Raw genomic sequence first — 15,770 nt, 5'->3', positions numbered from 1 at the left:
GCTGCGAGGCCGGGCGATGACGCAGGAATGAGCGGCGACGCGTGATCGATCGAGGCGAGCGACGATGCGATCGAGCGAGCGGCGACGCGAGAAAACGAGCGTGCGGCGCGGCTTGGAAAAGAGGCTCTATTACCAAGTTTGGTTAGGGTTGCGTGGGGCATAGCCTCCACATATCTCGTATATATATAGGACCAACAATACAGAGTTAGATTGCAATACGACACGTATAAGACCGTTTCCAACAGACCCCCCACTTGGGCTCGCCGATCTGCACGCCGGCGGCCGGCTGGTCCACCGCCGTCGTCTTGTTGAGCACTGCGCTGGCGACGGCGGGCACCCTGGGCTCCGCCGGCACCGACGACGGCTGGGCTGGCACCCTCTGCCTGACACGGAACGGGTTGAAAAACGAGCCCCACATGCTGAGTTGCTCCTGTCGGGTCACGCCGACGTACGGCGGCACGAGCGCTGGCATCGCCGGCCCGGTGCGCGCGGGCGGCGCGCCGGCCATCCACGGCATGGACGCGCCCACGGTCGCTGCAAGGAGCTCGAACACCCCCGGAAACCACAGGCCGCCGGTCAGCGCGGTCGGCAGCGACAGGGGCAGACACTTTTCGGCGCCCACATTGATTTATAGATAGATATTTTTAGTTGTGTGCATCTTAGTTATGCAGAGTTTTATCATTTATGTTGTTCTACTACTCAGTTTTGCCATCAGAACTTATTACTGCTCAAAAATGCCATTGTTATGCGAGATGTTTGCTCAAAAATGTCACCAGATACTTAAAAAATGTTATCGTTCCATTAGATGTTTACTCAAAAATGCCATTAGACACTATTATTGTCAGGTCAAACTCGCTGACCGTGTTATATGAATAAAATACCCCTAGATCCACATGTCAGCTTTCTATGTCTCACAATTATAAATGTGGGCCCCACATGTCAGGAGTAAGCAATCAAATGATTTTAAAGGAAAATAAGAATGTTTTTTGGGATCGAGTGGGACCCACACTTTGTCGTAGCTAGTGAGATAGAGGGAGAACTGGCACGTTGCACCATAGGTATTTCGGTCATTATAACATGATAAACGAGCTTTGAGCTAACAGTAATAATGTCTTGTGAGGATGCGCCTAACGGAGAGATGACATTTTTTAGCAATTAAAATTTCTAGTTGTAAAACTGAGTAGTGGGACACAACTAATGGCATAAATGATATACATAAACCCTAAACAATAAAGCACCCTTTATCGAAAAATAGATAACAAATGAACTTCTTTTTTAATCATGCCATGATTGATTGCTAGTTCAAAATAAACATCACAAACGTCAAATATCTATTGCTCTATCTAGAAACACGTGACTACCTTGCAAAAGTGCATACATCTATTGTAATCAAACTCGGTTAATTTTCTAGCTTGGGGATACCATGGAGGTAGCGCACGTTCATACAAACATGGGAATAGAAGACCTGGTTCCACAAAACAAGTAACATCTAAGGTATATCTTTATCTTTATCTTTATCTTTACCTAATTTTAATAATAAAGAGAATTGGGTTCCTGCCCGTACGTCATAAAAACTACCCTCGAAGTTGGCAATAATTACCCACCAATACCTATCCGTAAGTGGCAAAAACGATTCGTTTTTAATTTCAAATATCGCTCCCGGGTTTTGTTATTAATAATTGATACAGTATAAGAACAGCAACGGATGAGTGGCGTGATGGCTGGGGCCACCACACCCCACACAGGAGACCAGAGACCAGAGTTCGATCCTTGGATCTCGATGCTTTTATCTTTCTTTTTACCTATCTTAAGCGCAGTAATGGGCCAGCCCATGTGCGGGTCGTGGCGCCCCCTGTTTTGTATTTCCCTTTTTATTTCTATTTTGGTTTTCTCCTCTAAAAATTAATTTCAGATTTGTGGTGCCCCCTATTTCTTATTTTTTTTTACTTTTTTATTTCTATTTTGGTTTTTTATCTTAAAATTAATTTCGGATTTCCAAAATATCAAACAGTTACGAGTTCTAAAAAAAAGTAAGAAAATGGTAAACTGTTTGTGAATTTAAAAAATATTCAAAAAATCACAAAATGTTCATGACTTCAAAAATTGCTCACATATTATAAATAAATCATGATTTCAAATGAATTTTCATGAAATAAAAATGTTCATGATTTTTTAAAATGATCCAATATTGAAAGCATACTCAGGAATTTAAAAAACATGTCCATCAGTAATGGGCCAGCCCATGTGCGGGTCGTGGCGCCCCCTGTTTTGTATTTCTTTTTTTATTTCTATTTTGGTTTTCTCCTCTAAAAGTTAATTTCAGATTCGTGGCGCCCCCTATTTCTTATTTTTTTTTTACTTTTTTATTTCTATTTTGGTTTTTTATCTCAAAATTAATTTCGGATTTCCAAAATATCAAACAGTTACGAGTTCTAAAAAAAAGTAAGAAAATGGTAAACTGTTTGTGAATTTAAAAAATATTCAAAAAATCATAAAATGTTCATGACTTAAAAAATTGCTCACATATTATAAATAAATCATGATTTCAAATGAATTTTCATGAAATAAAAATGTTCATGATTTTTTAAAATGATCCAATATTGAAAGCATATTCAGGAATTTAAAAAACATGTCCATCAGCTTTTAGAAAATGTTCACAAAAATTAAAACACATCCGTAAATAATGAACCAAACTAATTGTAGCTTCCATAAAGGTTTTATTAGGAGATCTATAGAGCTCTTAGGAATACATTATCAGATAGACTAACTAAAAGTGAGTGATTATTGGAAAGAAATAATTCTTAAGGTAGAAGATATTAGGGGCTCACTGTTACTTGCTGATCATCAAGATATTCCTCAAGTTTGAATGTCATCGATGTCGTTGGTGAGATAGGCAAGAGAGAGGAGGGATGAATAGTAGAGAGAGTGTAACAACGGTGCATCTTACTCGCGTTCTATTTCGCCCCACACGCCAACTGGGAGGGAGGAGCTCTTGCATTTAGGACGTGAAAACTGAAAAGGACACGAACACGGTCCATTGCTGGATAAGGGTTAGGCGATGTTGTATTAATATATATACACACAGGTTAGGCCACACAAGGAAACTCAAAAAATGTGTTTCATGTCCGACTTATGAATTATCCTTTTGATTACACTTTTTATGGTATATAAATTATTACAACATCACATATTTAATTTATTGGGTTAGGACGTGTGTGTTTTTTCTCCCGTTGCAACGCACGGGCACTTTTGCTAGCAACAAACACGAGAAGTTGGCGTTGCTTGGCGGCCTCCATCGGTCGATCAACAATGGCCGGCGACGACCTGCCTGTCCGACCTCCCCGACTACCTGCTACGGTGCATCCTCCGCTTCATGCCGGCAAAAGAGGGCGCTATCACCAGCGCGCTCGCGCGGCGGTGGCGCTCGCTCTGGCTCTCCTCCGGCATCGTCAACCTCGACTCACGCTCCTACGACCACCTGGACAGCTATTTCAGGCGTCTTGCCATTGTGCGCGACGCCAACAATGCTCTCGCCGCAGCTGACGGCGGCGGTTTCCCGGTGACGAAGCTCACCTTCTGGTACGTCGAAGGAGCGGACGACCCGTGGGACTCCCATCTGTCCACCTTCTACTACGACGACATGCACGAGGGGCTGCGCGATATGTCCGAAGGCCTCGGGGCCATGCTCCACCGCCCGGCGTCCCGCCACCTCGAGGAACTCCGTCTCGGGCTCTTCTTCGGCCCGCGCCACCAAGAGCTCATGCACTTTCTTAGCATCCCCTACCTGTCGTCGTCGCCGGCCCTCCTCAGCGGCTCAGCCAGTGGGCGGAGATGGTCCGTGAGTGGGGCCCTCGCGGGTCGTTCCCGCGGCTGGTGGAGCTACGGCTGCACCTGTGCCGCGTGTCGCTCCATGTACTCCAGGGCGCCAGCGACGCCGCGCCCCTGCTCGCAACTCTGCAGCTCTACGGCGTCCACATCAGTTTACGACCAATGGCGGACCCCCAGCTGAACGCTCCCTCCATCTCCGCTGCCCCAAGGTCACCAGCCTCGTGTTAGTGGGTTTCAAGTGCTGGGGCCGTCAAGGGAAGAACACCATGGAGCTCGACGCTCCGCTGCTGCGAAGCTTCGCCTACAGGGGGCCTCCCCGGTCAATGTCATTGTCGTTCAAATTACGGCCACCGGACATGACACGGGTAGATTTGAGCTTCCAGGTTCCAGCTGCTCAAGTTGGTACAGACGACAGATTGTGCCGACACTTCTGGAAATTTATTCACAACTTCAGCGGTGCAAACACCATCAGCCTCAACTTTGAACTGTCAAACACTGCATGTCTAGGCTACTTCTGCTATTAAATTCTCGACTGTCATTGTGTTTTCTAATTTTCAGGCCCATCGATTCAACTGAGGTGTTTATTAATTTTGGATTTAGTTCATGATTTTAATGTGATTTCTTGAAAAGCTCTATCTGTCTAGGCCGTATAAGTATAGGAGGAAACTCAGGTGACGAGCACCACTATTGTAGCTAACTGCACCACTACACCACTATTCATGTACCTGGATGATCGTGGGCGCTGTGTGCTTTGACTAGGCACAGGGGCACACAACGCTCTATAGTTCAACACCCCCTGCAGTCGTGACGTTGCCGGAGGAGACGCAAAGGCTGGACCGAAACTCAGAGAAAATGTTCGACGGCAGACCCTTGGTCATCACATCAGCGAGTTGCTGGCGAGTAGGGACATGTAGGACGCGGAAGTCGCCGAGCGCCACCCGTTCTCGAACGAAGTGGATGTCCAACTCGACATGCTTTGTGCGCCGGTGGTGCACAGGGTTGATGGAGAGGTAGACGGCCGAGATGTTATCGCAGAAGACGATGGTGGCGGAGCGCATTGGATGAAGGAGCTCACCGAGAAGCTGACGCAGCCAGATGCATTCGGCGACTGCGTTGGCGACGCCCCGGTACGGCCTTAGCGCTGGAGCGTGAGACCGTGGCTTGGCGCTTCGACGACCAGGAGACCAGAGTGTTGCCGAGGTAGACGCAAAACCCCGAGGTCGAGTGGCGCGTGTCCGGGCAACCAGCCCAATCTGCGTCAGTGAAGGCCCGAAGCTCGATGTTGGCAGCAGGATGGATCCAGAGCCCCAAGTCGCTGGTGCCGCGCACATAGCGAAGTGCGCGCTTCAGCAGGCCTTCATGACAGACACGCGGGTCATGCATGTGAAGACACAGCGGTTGCACGGCGTACGCAAGCTCGGGGCGGGTGATGGTGAGGTACTGCAGAGCCCCGGCGAGACTGCGGTAGGCAGAGGCATCGGTGACCTTGGGCCCGTCGGCGGAGGGAAGTTTGGACTTCGTGTCGACAGGTGTGGGTGCAGCCTTGCAGTTGTCCATGGATGCACGCTCGAGTATCTCCTCGGCGTACTGTTGTTGCGACAGGAAGAAGCCGTTCACCGTGCGCGTGACATGAATACCGAGGAAGTAGTGTAGAGCGCCAAGATCCTTCATGGAGAACTCAAGGGTGAGCTGCGCGATGAGATGGTGAAGTAGGGCTGCAGTTGAGACTGTCAGGACGATGTCATCCACGCGGAGTAGCAGGAAGGCCGTGTCGTTGTCGCGGGCTTAGGTGAACAGTGGCGTGTACGAGCGTGTCGCTGTGAAGCCGACCGTGGCGAGGAAGCCGGCGAAGCAAAGGAACCAGGCGCGATGCGCCTGTTTCAACCTGTACAGAGACTTGCTCAACCTGCAGACATGGTCAGGCTTGCTCTCATCGATGAACCCAGCAGGTTGGAGGCAGTAGACCTCCTCGGCAAACGTGCCATGGAGGAAAGCTTTCTTGACATCCAATTGATGGACAAGCCATCCGCACGAGGCAGCGAGCGTCAGGACGGTGCGGATCGTCGCCGGCTTGACGACGGGTGAGGAAGTCTCGCCGTAGTCGACACCGGGACGCTGAGTGAAGTCGCGCACCACCCACCTTGCCTTGTAGCGCTCGAGGGAGCCATCGGCGCGTGTTTTGTTGCGGAAAACCCACTTCCCTGTGATGATTGCGGGCCGGCCGGGGAACAAGCTCCCAGGTGCAGTTGCCGACGAGCGCCGCCAATTCCTCTGTCATAGCCGTGAACTAGTTCGGGACCTGGACGGCAGTGCGAATGGAGCGAGGGATTGGCGACACCGTCGTGGACACGGGAGCCGTGGCGGTGAGGTTGTGGTAGCGCCGGTTCGGCCGGAACACGCTGTTCTGGGCATGCGTGATCAGCTGGCGAACAGCTTGGGGGCGTGGCGCAAGAGGCGGTGAGCCGGTGGATGTTGAAGAGGAGATGCCCGACGTCAATCCAGTGGCGGATCTTGAATGCATGGATGGCCCGGACGAGCTCGCCGAGGCATGCGAGGTGGAGGGAGGCGACGCAACGTGCTCGACAAATGGGCCGGAAGATGACCCTAGAGACGAGCCAGGCTGGGGCACGGATGAGGACGCCCCTGCTCGGAGCGACATACGCTCATTTGAAAGTGGAATTGGCACCATGATCAGAGGGGGAGCGCCATGAGCTGATCCCTGCACAGGTAAGAAAAAACTGATGATCGGGTTAGATGGCGATTGTCGTGGAATAGTCACGGCAGATGTCCTAGTGTGAGGCCAATGCATCTATGCGGTAGCTTGAGAGGGGTTGATCGAGATGAGTGACGTAATACACAAGACAAGGATTTAGACAGCTTCGGGCCCCGGGAAACATCATCCGGTAATAGCCCTACATGCTGTTTGTGGCTAGGTCTCATTATGCTCATGAGGGAGACGCTGCATAACCGGCTTTCCTCTTAGTTGTGTCTAACCTTAGAGATTATTTTCTTGCTTGTCCCTCTTGGGGTGCTGTCGGTGTCAAAACCGGCGGATCTCGGGTAGGGGGTCCCGAACTGTGCGTCTAGGCGGATGGTAACAGGAGACAAGGGACACGATGTTTTTACCCAGGTTCGGGCCCTCTCGATGGAGGTAAAACCCTACTCCTGCTTGATTGATATTGATGATATGGGTAGTACAAGAGTGGATCTACCACGAGATCAAGGAGGCTAAACCCTAGAAGCTAGCCTATGGTATGATTGTTGTAATGGTTATGTTGTCCTACGGACTAAAACCCTCCGGTTTATATAGACACCGGAGAGGGCTAGGGTTACACAGAGTCGGTTACAATGGTAGGAGATCTACATATCCGTATCGCCAAGCTTGCCTTCCACGCCAAGGAAAGTCCCATCCGGACACGGGACGAAGTCTTCAATCTTGTATCTTCATAGTCTTGGAGTCCGGCTGACGATGATAGTCCGGCTGTCCGGACACCCCCTAGTCCAGGACTCCCTCAGTAGCCCCTGAACCAGGCTTCAATGACGATGAGTCCGGCGCGCATATTGTTCGGCATTGCAAGGCGGGTTCCTCCTCCGAATAATTCATAGAAGATTGTGAACACCAGGATAGTGTCCGGCTCTGCAAAATAATTTCCACATTCCCCCGTAGAGAGAATATTATGTACACAAGTTCAATCTGCTGACGTATTTTGTGGCATGACGTCACACCACCACCAAGCCTTTACTGGAATCGTTTTTTATTATACCACCTCAGCGCGTTTAGCGAAGCGGTTTCCTTGGCACGTCTTGTCGAAGCAGAGATCGTGTTCCCCTTATTCCGGGATTCTCATCAATACGGACGTGGGTAACCCAACCGCGCCATTGATGGTGGCGCTTGGGAGATAAGCGAGTTTTACCAGGCCGGTGGGGACGCATAGTTTTCGTCCGCCCATATATAAGGGGATAAGGATCCACCCTTTTTACCTACGCCTTCTTCCTCCTTTGCTTATCCATCTCCGCGCACTCTCGAGCTCCAGCGCCCAAGTCCGTGCATCTCGTCTCGACCTTCTCCGACCATGTCCGGAGCGGGAGGCAAATGGTTGGCCTCCTCCGTTACGGAGGAGCACATCGCAAAAGCTGCGCAGCGCCGGATACCTTTCCGGCGACATCGCGCACCGGCTGCCCGACAAGGGGCAGCTCATCCCCACCCCAGGCCCCATGAGAGGGTCGTATTCCTTCCCCACTTCCTCCGCGGACTAGGCTTCCCGTTGCATCCCTTTGTCCGGGGGCTCATGTACTATTACGGCCTGGATTTCCACGATCTGGCGCCAAACTTCATCCTCAACATCTCGGCGTTTATCGTCGTGTGCGAGGCCTTCCTCTGCATCCAGCCCAACTTCGGCTTGTGGCTCAAGACCTTCAACGTCAAGCCGAAGGTAGTGAAGGGCGTCCAAGCGGAGTGCGGAGGCGCCATGTTGGGCAGGATGCCCAACGTCATCTGGCTCGAAGGGGCCTTCATGGAGTCCATCAAGGGATGGCAATCGGGGTGGTTCTACATCACCGAGCCGCGTGACCCAAAATGGGCGGCGACCCCTGAGTTTAGATCTGGTACCCCGATGCAGCTCACCTCCTGGAAAGAGAAGGGCTTGCTATGGGGCAGTTCGGAGGAGCTGACAGGACTCCAGTCCTATCTCCAGACCCTGGTGAACAAGAAGCTCAGGCTTGTCAATGTGATCCAGGTCATGCTCATCCGCCGGATTCTCCCCTGCCAACAACGGGCCTTCAACCTGTGGGAGTTCGATCCGGCACAGCACCGGACTCTGAACGGGCTCTTCGACATGACATATGAAGCCGTCTGGAGGGTGCTGTTCAAGGGCGGAGAAGCCCCCGCGTCCGTGACTGAAGATCGCGGATTCAGCACCAAGCGCCCGGCCGATGAGGTAAGCTTCATTATCCTCTACGGGATAGTTGTTTTCTTTCATAGTTTGACTCTATGTGGGATCTAAAACTCCCAATGCCTTTGACAGGACTAGCAGAGGACGTCCGGACAAGTAGACTGTCCAGCTCCCCTTCCCGAAGACCCAGTGGACGCCCGTTTAACGGGGCTGCTGGTTCCGGCACTCTATGTGGTGCCGGAGAAGAAGGCCAAAAAGAAGGCCACGGGAACTCGAAGAAGTTACCGGCGCCAGGTGCTATCGGACTCATCGTCCGATGGCTCCGAGGCGGACTCCTTCCCTGAAGACGAGGAGGAGAAAGAGGACTCTCCCCTAGAGGAAGGGGAGAGGAAGAGGAAGGCTTCCCCGACAGGGGAGGCCGAAGGGTCCAAGAGGGGAAGGACTATTCCCCCGGACAGCTCCGCCAACGCCAACGTTGGCGACGAAGAGTGGCCCTCAAGGGCCAGGCCTCCGGCAAGATCATAAGTATCCGGATTCCCGAATGATTTATAATTTCTCTTTTGTGTCACATAGTGTCCTTCTAATGCCGCACATTGCCTGCAGTCCGACCGATGATGATCTCCCCGCTTCGTCGAGCGGGTCGTTGGCTCCGTCGGATGTAGATTCCATCCCGACTGCCTCACCCTTCGCAACGCTGAGGACGCCGAGGTGGGATCCCGGGAAGGGACCCATCAGGAGGAGGCTCCGGAGGCGCCACAAGGCAGCCTCCCGGACTTTGCGCCGGACTCCACGCCGGAACCCGCAGCGGTTCCGGAGTCCGGCAGGCGGCCCCTTCGCAAGAAGGGCAAGACCGTGACGCCGGCGGCCTTCGTCCAACCGGAGGCGCCGGACAACTTGTTGGAGGCGCTCAAAGGCGCTTCCATCGAGGAAGAACACTGCACTATCATGAGTGCGGTGATTCAGAAGGTTCAACTCGCCAAGAGCGGGCTGACCGAAGCCTGCAGTAGCCTTCTAACAGGCTTTGAGGTAAGAAAAAATATGTAATGTAATACCGCATAGACAGTAGCCCCTGATGCTCGGTTCGGTGTTCGGAAAGAAAAACCGGATTGAGGATCTAAAAAAGATATACGCAGGAGTGCTAAAAATTGTGTCAATATGGGTTTGCAGGCTGCGCTGCTGACCTCTGCCGCACTGACTGCGGAGGTCGGTGCTTTGAAGCAGGACCTCGAGCGGTCCGAGCAAGAGCTCGGCCTTGCCAAGAAGCAGCTCGAGGACAAAGAAGGTGAGTAATACCATCTTTGAAATTTGTACCTTACAGAAAAGGATTTTGGTTGCAATGAAAATAACAAGGATAACGTGGGTACTGCAGGGGCCACGAACGAGGTGGCAACCCTGAAGGAGGCCGTGTCCGCGGCCGAACGCAATGCGGCCGCGGAACGAGCGGAGCGAGAGAAAGCAGGAGGCGCGGGTGGCGGAGGTGCGGCAAGAGCTCCAGGCTCTCATGGAAAAGCATGAGAGTTTGGAGCGTGACTCGAAGACTCGAGAGTCCGAGCTTGCCTCGGCTCTTGAAAGTGCCAAAGCCGCTAAGGCCGAGGCCCGTAAGGCCCTCCAGGAGGTTGAGGATGTGAAGAAAATAGCGGCGGGTAAGGCATTTTTCATGCAAAGCAAGCATGTTAATGTAAATTACCTATCACTTACCCAAATTCGGAGCTCTCCAGGGGCGTTTGCAGATCTGCCATGCAGTGTGTCTGATGCCGCCGCATTCTACCGTGGCGAGGAGGGGAGCTCAACGGAGAAGGTCTTCTGGTCTCAGTACGCTGAGGCCGGCCATCCGGTGCCCCCTAGCGACCAACTGAAGCAGCTGGTCGAGCTCCACAAGGTAGCCGAGCAGGCCATGAAGGGCCTCATAGTCCGGCTGTGCCTGGAGAGGCTATGCCTGGGAGCTACTTCGGCCTCGTGCGGCGGCTGGTGGATGCGTGCCCCTGGGTGGAGGTCATCAAGCGCTCCGCCTGTATTGAAGGTGCTCGTCGGGCCCTTGCCCGCGCAAAGGTGCATTGGGGCAGGCTGGATGTGGAGAGGCTTATCACTGACGCGCCGCCAGCGGGCAAGGAGTATCGCACACCCGAGATGTACTATAAGACTGTCCTGAAGGGTGCCCGCAATATTGCGGATGAGTGCCCCAGAGATGTAATTATTGAGTAAACTAGCAATGTGTTATCCTGTGCGCTGAAAACTTTGTTCATATGCGCTAAGCAACGCTTATTGATTTAAAATATTACCTTCTGTGCGGCCGTTTATAAATCTGAGAGATGGCAAGTCGTCGGCTTCAGCCCCCATGCCACTAGTGCTGGGGTGTTCGGGATAAACTTGAGCACTCTTGTTCCCATTTTTGGGTCCATCTAGGGAGGCGCTCAACACAACGAACAAGGCAACCGGACTTATAATGCTTGAACACTCTCACTTAGCCATAGAATTCTATAATTTTAAATTTCGGCGAAGCCCCTAGTATTCGGAAGACCGAGTTCGGGGCGCTATCCACGCCTTGGCCGGACATTATCCGGTTCTTCGCTCGAAGCGGCATAAGTCTTTAGGGACTCGAAAAGACCTCTCGAACAGCGACCAGTCTCTCGCCTTATCATGACAGTCAGTTTTAGCTTTCTCCACTGAGGCGCTCGCCCAGCTCAACCGGGGCGCAATCGCAGTGGTTCTCCCAGTGCTACCTTAGCCGACAGAACGGAACGTAAGGTACCAAAACATGGGAGCCGGGCAAACCCAACTATTGACCCAAGACATGATTCAGAGCCGATTCATATAATGCTATAAGTTCGGGGTGCCGCACTTGTGAAAGTGTTCGGACTTATCACACCATAATGCGGGGAACATAAGCCCCTGGTGTATTCGGCCGTACCAAAATATACGGGTGCAAGATGTCATTAATGAACATATATGTAAAGTAATGCAATTATAGGCAAAAGGTGCTGCATTGTTTATTCAAGGAATTCTGCCATGAGTGCAGAGTGATACAAATAGTGCAGTGAGCAAGGGATTGGACTAATTAAACATGTCCCCCTCCAAGGGTGGGCTGCGGACTGGTGTATTTAACAAATTTAATGCTCGTAATGGAGACCACCTGAGTGTTCGTCGCAGCCTTTGTCCCTCCCTGGCTGTTGCATTGTGAGTTCGGCAGGTTCGCCGCCGGATAGGGCCTCTGGTGAACGGAGTCCTGTGTATAAAAAGAAGGAAAAATAAAAATGAAAAGAGCGACACACTTGGGAGCCCCTGGTGTGGTTGAGCCGCACTCTGGGCCTGTTGTGGTCGTGCCCCTCCCCCTATGCCCATGGTATCTCCAGAGCGTAATGATGTACGCGGAGAGCTGGTCTTGCAATTATGCGAGGGCTGGGGTTGGGGCTGCATTGCTACGCGTGCTCGGAACGTGCCAGGTGGTCTTGGTTGATCTTGCTCCGGGCGCGTTTGGCCGTGTCCGGTTGTTTAACGGCCGGACTCGAAAATTTCCTTAAAAGGCTGCTCTGTACTTCTGCCGTGAGAGCCGCTGTGTGTTCCTCCGTTTGGAGGGAGCGTTCCGTATTTCCATTGACTGTGATGACTCCACGGGGGCCTAGCATCTTGAGCTTGAGGTATGAATAATGCGGCACCACGTTGAACTTTGCGAACGCGGTTTGTCCGAGCAGAGTGTGATAGCCGCTGCGGAACGAGACTATGTCGAAGATTAACTCCTCGCTTCGGAAATTATCCGGGGATCCGAAGACCATTTCCAGTGTGACTGAGCCTATACAATTGGCCTCCACACCTGGTATGACGCCTTTGAAGGTCATCTTTGTAGGTTTAATCCTTGAGGGGTCTATGCCCATCTTGCGCACTGTATCCTGATAAAGCAGGTTCAGGCTACTGCCGCCGTCCATCAGGACTCTCGTGAGGTGAAATCCATCGACGATTGGGTGTAAAACCAATGCGGCGAATCCGCCATGGCGGATACTGGTCGGGTGGTTTCTTCGATCGAAAGTGATCGAGCAAGAGGACCATGGATTGAACTTCGGGGCGACTGGCTCCATCGCATATACGTCCTTAAGTGCACGCTTCCGCTCCCTCTTGGGTATATGGGTTGCGTATATCATGTTTACCGTCCGCACTTGTGGGGGGAAGCCCTTCTGTCCTCTACTGTTCGGCGGCCGGGTCTCTTCCTCGTCATCGCTGTGCAGCCCCTTGTCATTGTTTTCGGCAATTAACTTGCCTGCCTGCTTGAATACCCAACAATCTCTGTTGGTGTGGTTAGCTGGCTTTTCGGGGGTGCCATGTATCTGGCAAGAGCGGTCGAGTATTCGGTCCAAATTGGACGGACCCGGAGTGGTTCTTTTGAATGGCTTCTTCCGCTGACCGGGTTTAGAGCCTCGGAATCCGGCGTTGACTGCCGTATCCTCATTGTTGTCGCCGTTAACGCGGCGTTTGTTTTTGTTTCGACGCGACCTGCCATTGTGGTCCTTAGTGTCCGGACTGCCAGCATTTTTGCTAAGGTTGTTGCTGCGAGCTAGCCAGCTGTCCTCTCCCGCGCAGAAGCGGGTCATGAGTGATGTGAGGGCTGCCATGGATTTCGGCTTTTCCTGTCCGAGGTGCCAGGCTAACCACTCGTCGCGGATGTTATGTTTGAAGGCTGCGAGGGCCTCTGCATCCGGACAGTCGACGATTTGATTTTTCTTTGTTAAGAACCGTGTCCAGAATTGTCTGGCCGATTCGTCTGGCTGCTGAATTATGTGGCTTAGGTCATCGGCGTCTGGTGGTCGCACATATGTGCCCTGGAAGTTGTCAAGGAATGCGGCTTCCAGGTCCTCCCAACACCCAATTGACTCTGTGGGCAGGCTATTAAGCCAATGCCGAGCTGGTCCTTTAAGCTTGAGCGGGAGATATTTGATGGCATGGAGATCGTCGCCGCGGGCCATATGGATATGAAGGAGATAATCCTTCATCCAAACCGCGGGGTCTGTTGTGCCATCGTAGGATTCAATATTGACGGGTTTGAACCCTTCAGGGATTTGATGATCCATTACTTCGTCTGTGAAGCATAGTGGGTGTGCGGTGCCTCTATATTGAGCAATATCACGACGTAGCTCAAGAGAGCGTTGTCTGCTGTGTTCGGCCCGGCCGGAGTTGTTGTATCCGGCGCGACGGTATTCGTCATGGGTCGTGGGGCGCCCACGTGATCCATAGATAGATATGGATTGTCTTGCCTTGTCCTCCAATATGTCCCGCAAGTCCGGCGCGTTCCCTCGTGGCTTCATATTTTTCGAGCGATGCCGGGGTACGGTCTTGATGGAGGGCCTGGATGCCTCTCTGTCGCGACCACGGGGTGGTCGGTCGGCCGTATTGTGCGCTGGTGATGAAGGTATGTATGCTTCCTCCTCTAATCGGGGGAGCAACTTGCGTTTTGGGTAACTCTTGGAGGGGCGTTCGAGTTCATACTCTTCGGCCGCGAGGACCTCGGTCCATCTGTCGGCCAGCAGGTCTTGATCAGCTTGAAGCTGCTGCTGCTTTTTCTTTAAGCTATTTGTTGTGACCATTAGCCTGCGTTTGAAACGCTCTTGTTCAACGGGATCCTCGGGCACGACGAATTCGTCGTCGTCGAGGCTTGCCTCGTCTCCGGAGGGAGGTATATAATTATCATCCTCGACCTCTTCGTCTGCCGCTTTCTCATGAGGGCTTGCTTCTGCATCCTCCTGCGCGGAATCTTGCTGGAGGGGGTTGTCTTCGGCACTTTCTGGGGTGTTATTATCTCCTGTGCCGGAATCTCCATTCTTGCTGTGGTGGGATTTAGAGCGGCGCCGCTGGCGTCGGCGCTTGGGCTATTTCTTTAGGGAATCTGCCTCCGCTGCTTCTTCATCGTCCCCTTCTTTTGGGGTGTCCACCATATATATGTCGTATGACGAGGTGGTTTTCCAGTGCCCTGTGGGCGCTGGTTCTTGATCGTCTCCGGCATCGTCGTCCATACCGTCTATGTCTTCGGAGTCGTAGTCTAGCATGTCGGTTAAGTCGTCGACAGTGGCTACAAAGTGGGTGGTGGGTGGGCTTTGAATTTCTTCGTCGTCCGTATCCCAACCATCCTGGCCGTAGTCCGGCCAGGGCTCTCCGGATAGCGAGAGATGCTTTAGGGAATTTAGGATGTCGCCAAAGGGTGAGTGCTGAAAGATGTCAGCGGCAGTGAACTCCATGATCGGCGCCCAATCGGATTCGATTGGCCGGGGCGCAGGAGGTTCGGGTTCCGGCAAGGAGTCCGGCGCCTCGGAGTCATGAGCTTTATAAGGGACAAAGTCAGTATTCGGCTCCATCGCCGTAGCGGTTGCAGCTCCCGAGGTGGTGTCCAGCCACCCGTCCTCGATCTGCGCGACCGGCTCCGGACTATAGGTCGGAGCGGATCCGTGTGCGGCCTCCAAGGTACTGTCCGGCGGCAGAGCTAGGCCATGCCCATCGTGACAGTGCGGCACGCTCGGCTGCGGCTCGGATCCATCGAAGATCAAGTCTCTGCGGATATCCGCCGTGAAGTTTAGGCTTCCAAATCTGACCTGATGACCAGGGGCGTAGCTTTCGATCTGCTCCAGATGGCCAAGTGAATTGGCCCGCAGTGCGAAGCCGCCGAATACGAAGATCTGTCCGGGGAGAAAAGTCTCACCCAGGACTGCGTTGTTGTTGATTGAAGAAGCCATTCAGCCTATCAGCGACGACACAGAGGAACTCTCAATGAAAGCACCAATGTCGGTGTCAAAACTGGCGGATCTCGGGTAGGGGGTCCCGAACTGTGCGTCTAGGCGGATGGTAACAGGAGACAAGGGACACGATGTTTTTACCCAGGTTCGGGCCCTCTCGATGGATGTAAAACCCTACTCCTGCTTGATTGATATTGATGATATGGGTAGTACAAAAGTGGATCTACCACGAGATCAAGGAGGCTAAACCCTAGAAGCTAGCCTATGGTATGATTGTTGTAATGGTTATGTTGTCCTACGGACTAAAACCCTCCAGTTTATATAGACACCGGAGAGGGCT

General features: G+C 52.4%; 1 protein-coding gene across 1 annotated transcript; it reads right to left on the bottom strand.

Moving 5' to 3' along the window:
- Positions 1–205: 205 nt before the first annotated feature.
- Positions 206–625, bottom strand: LOC123114634 (uncharacterized; the record flags this gene model as incomplete). The annotated part of the gene is made up of 1 exon (XM_044536103.1): positions 206–625. A coding segment is annotated over one exon (420 nt), but the record flags the coding sequence as incomplete, so codon positions are not given.
- Positions 626–15,770: the final 15,145 nt, after the last annotated feature.

This window comes from Triticum aestivum, chromosome 5B (assembly GCF_018294505.1).
Source record: "Triticum aestivum cultivar Chinese Spring chromosome 5B, IWGSC CS RefSeq v2.1, whole genome shotgun sequence".
NCBI lineage: Eukaryota > Viridiplantae > Streptophyta > Magnoliopsida > Poales > Poaceae > Triticum > Triticum aestivum.
The sequence above is the reverse complement of the archived record's forward strand: the minus strand, read 5'-3'. Positions and strand labels throughout refer to the sequence as shown.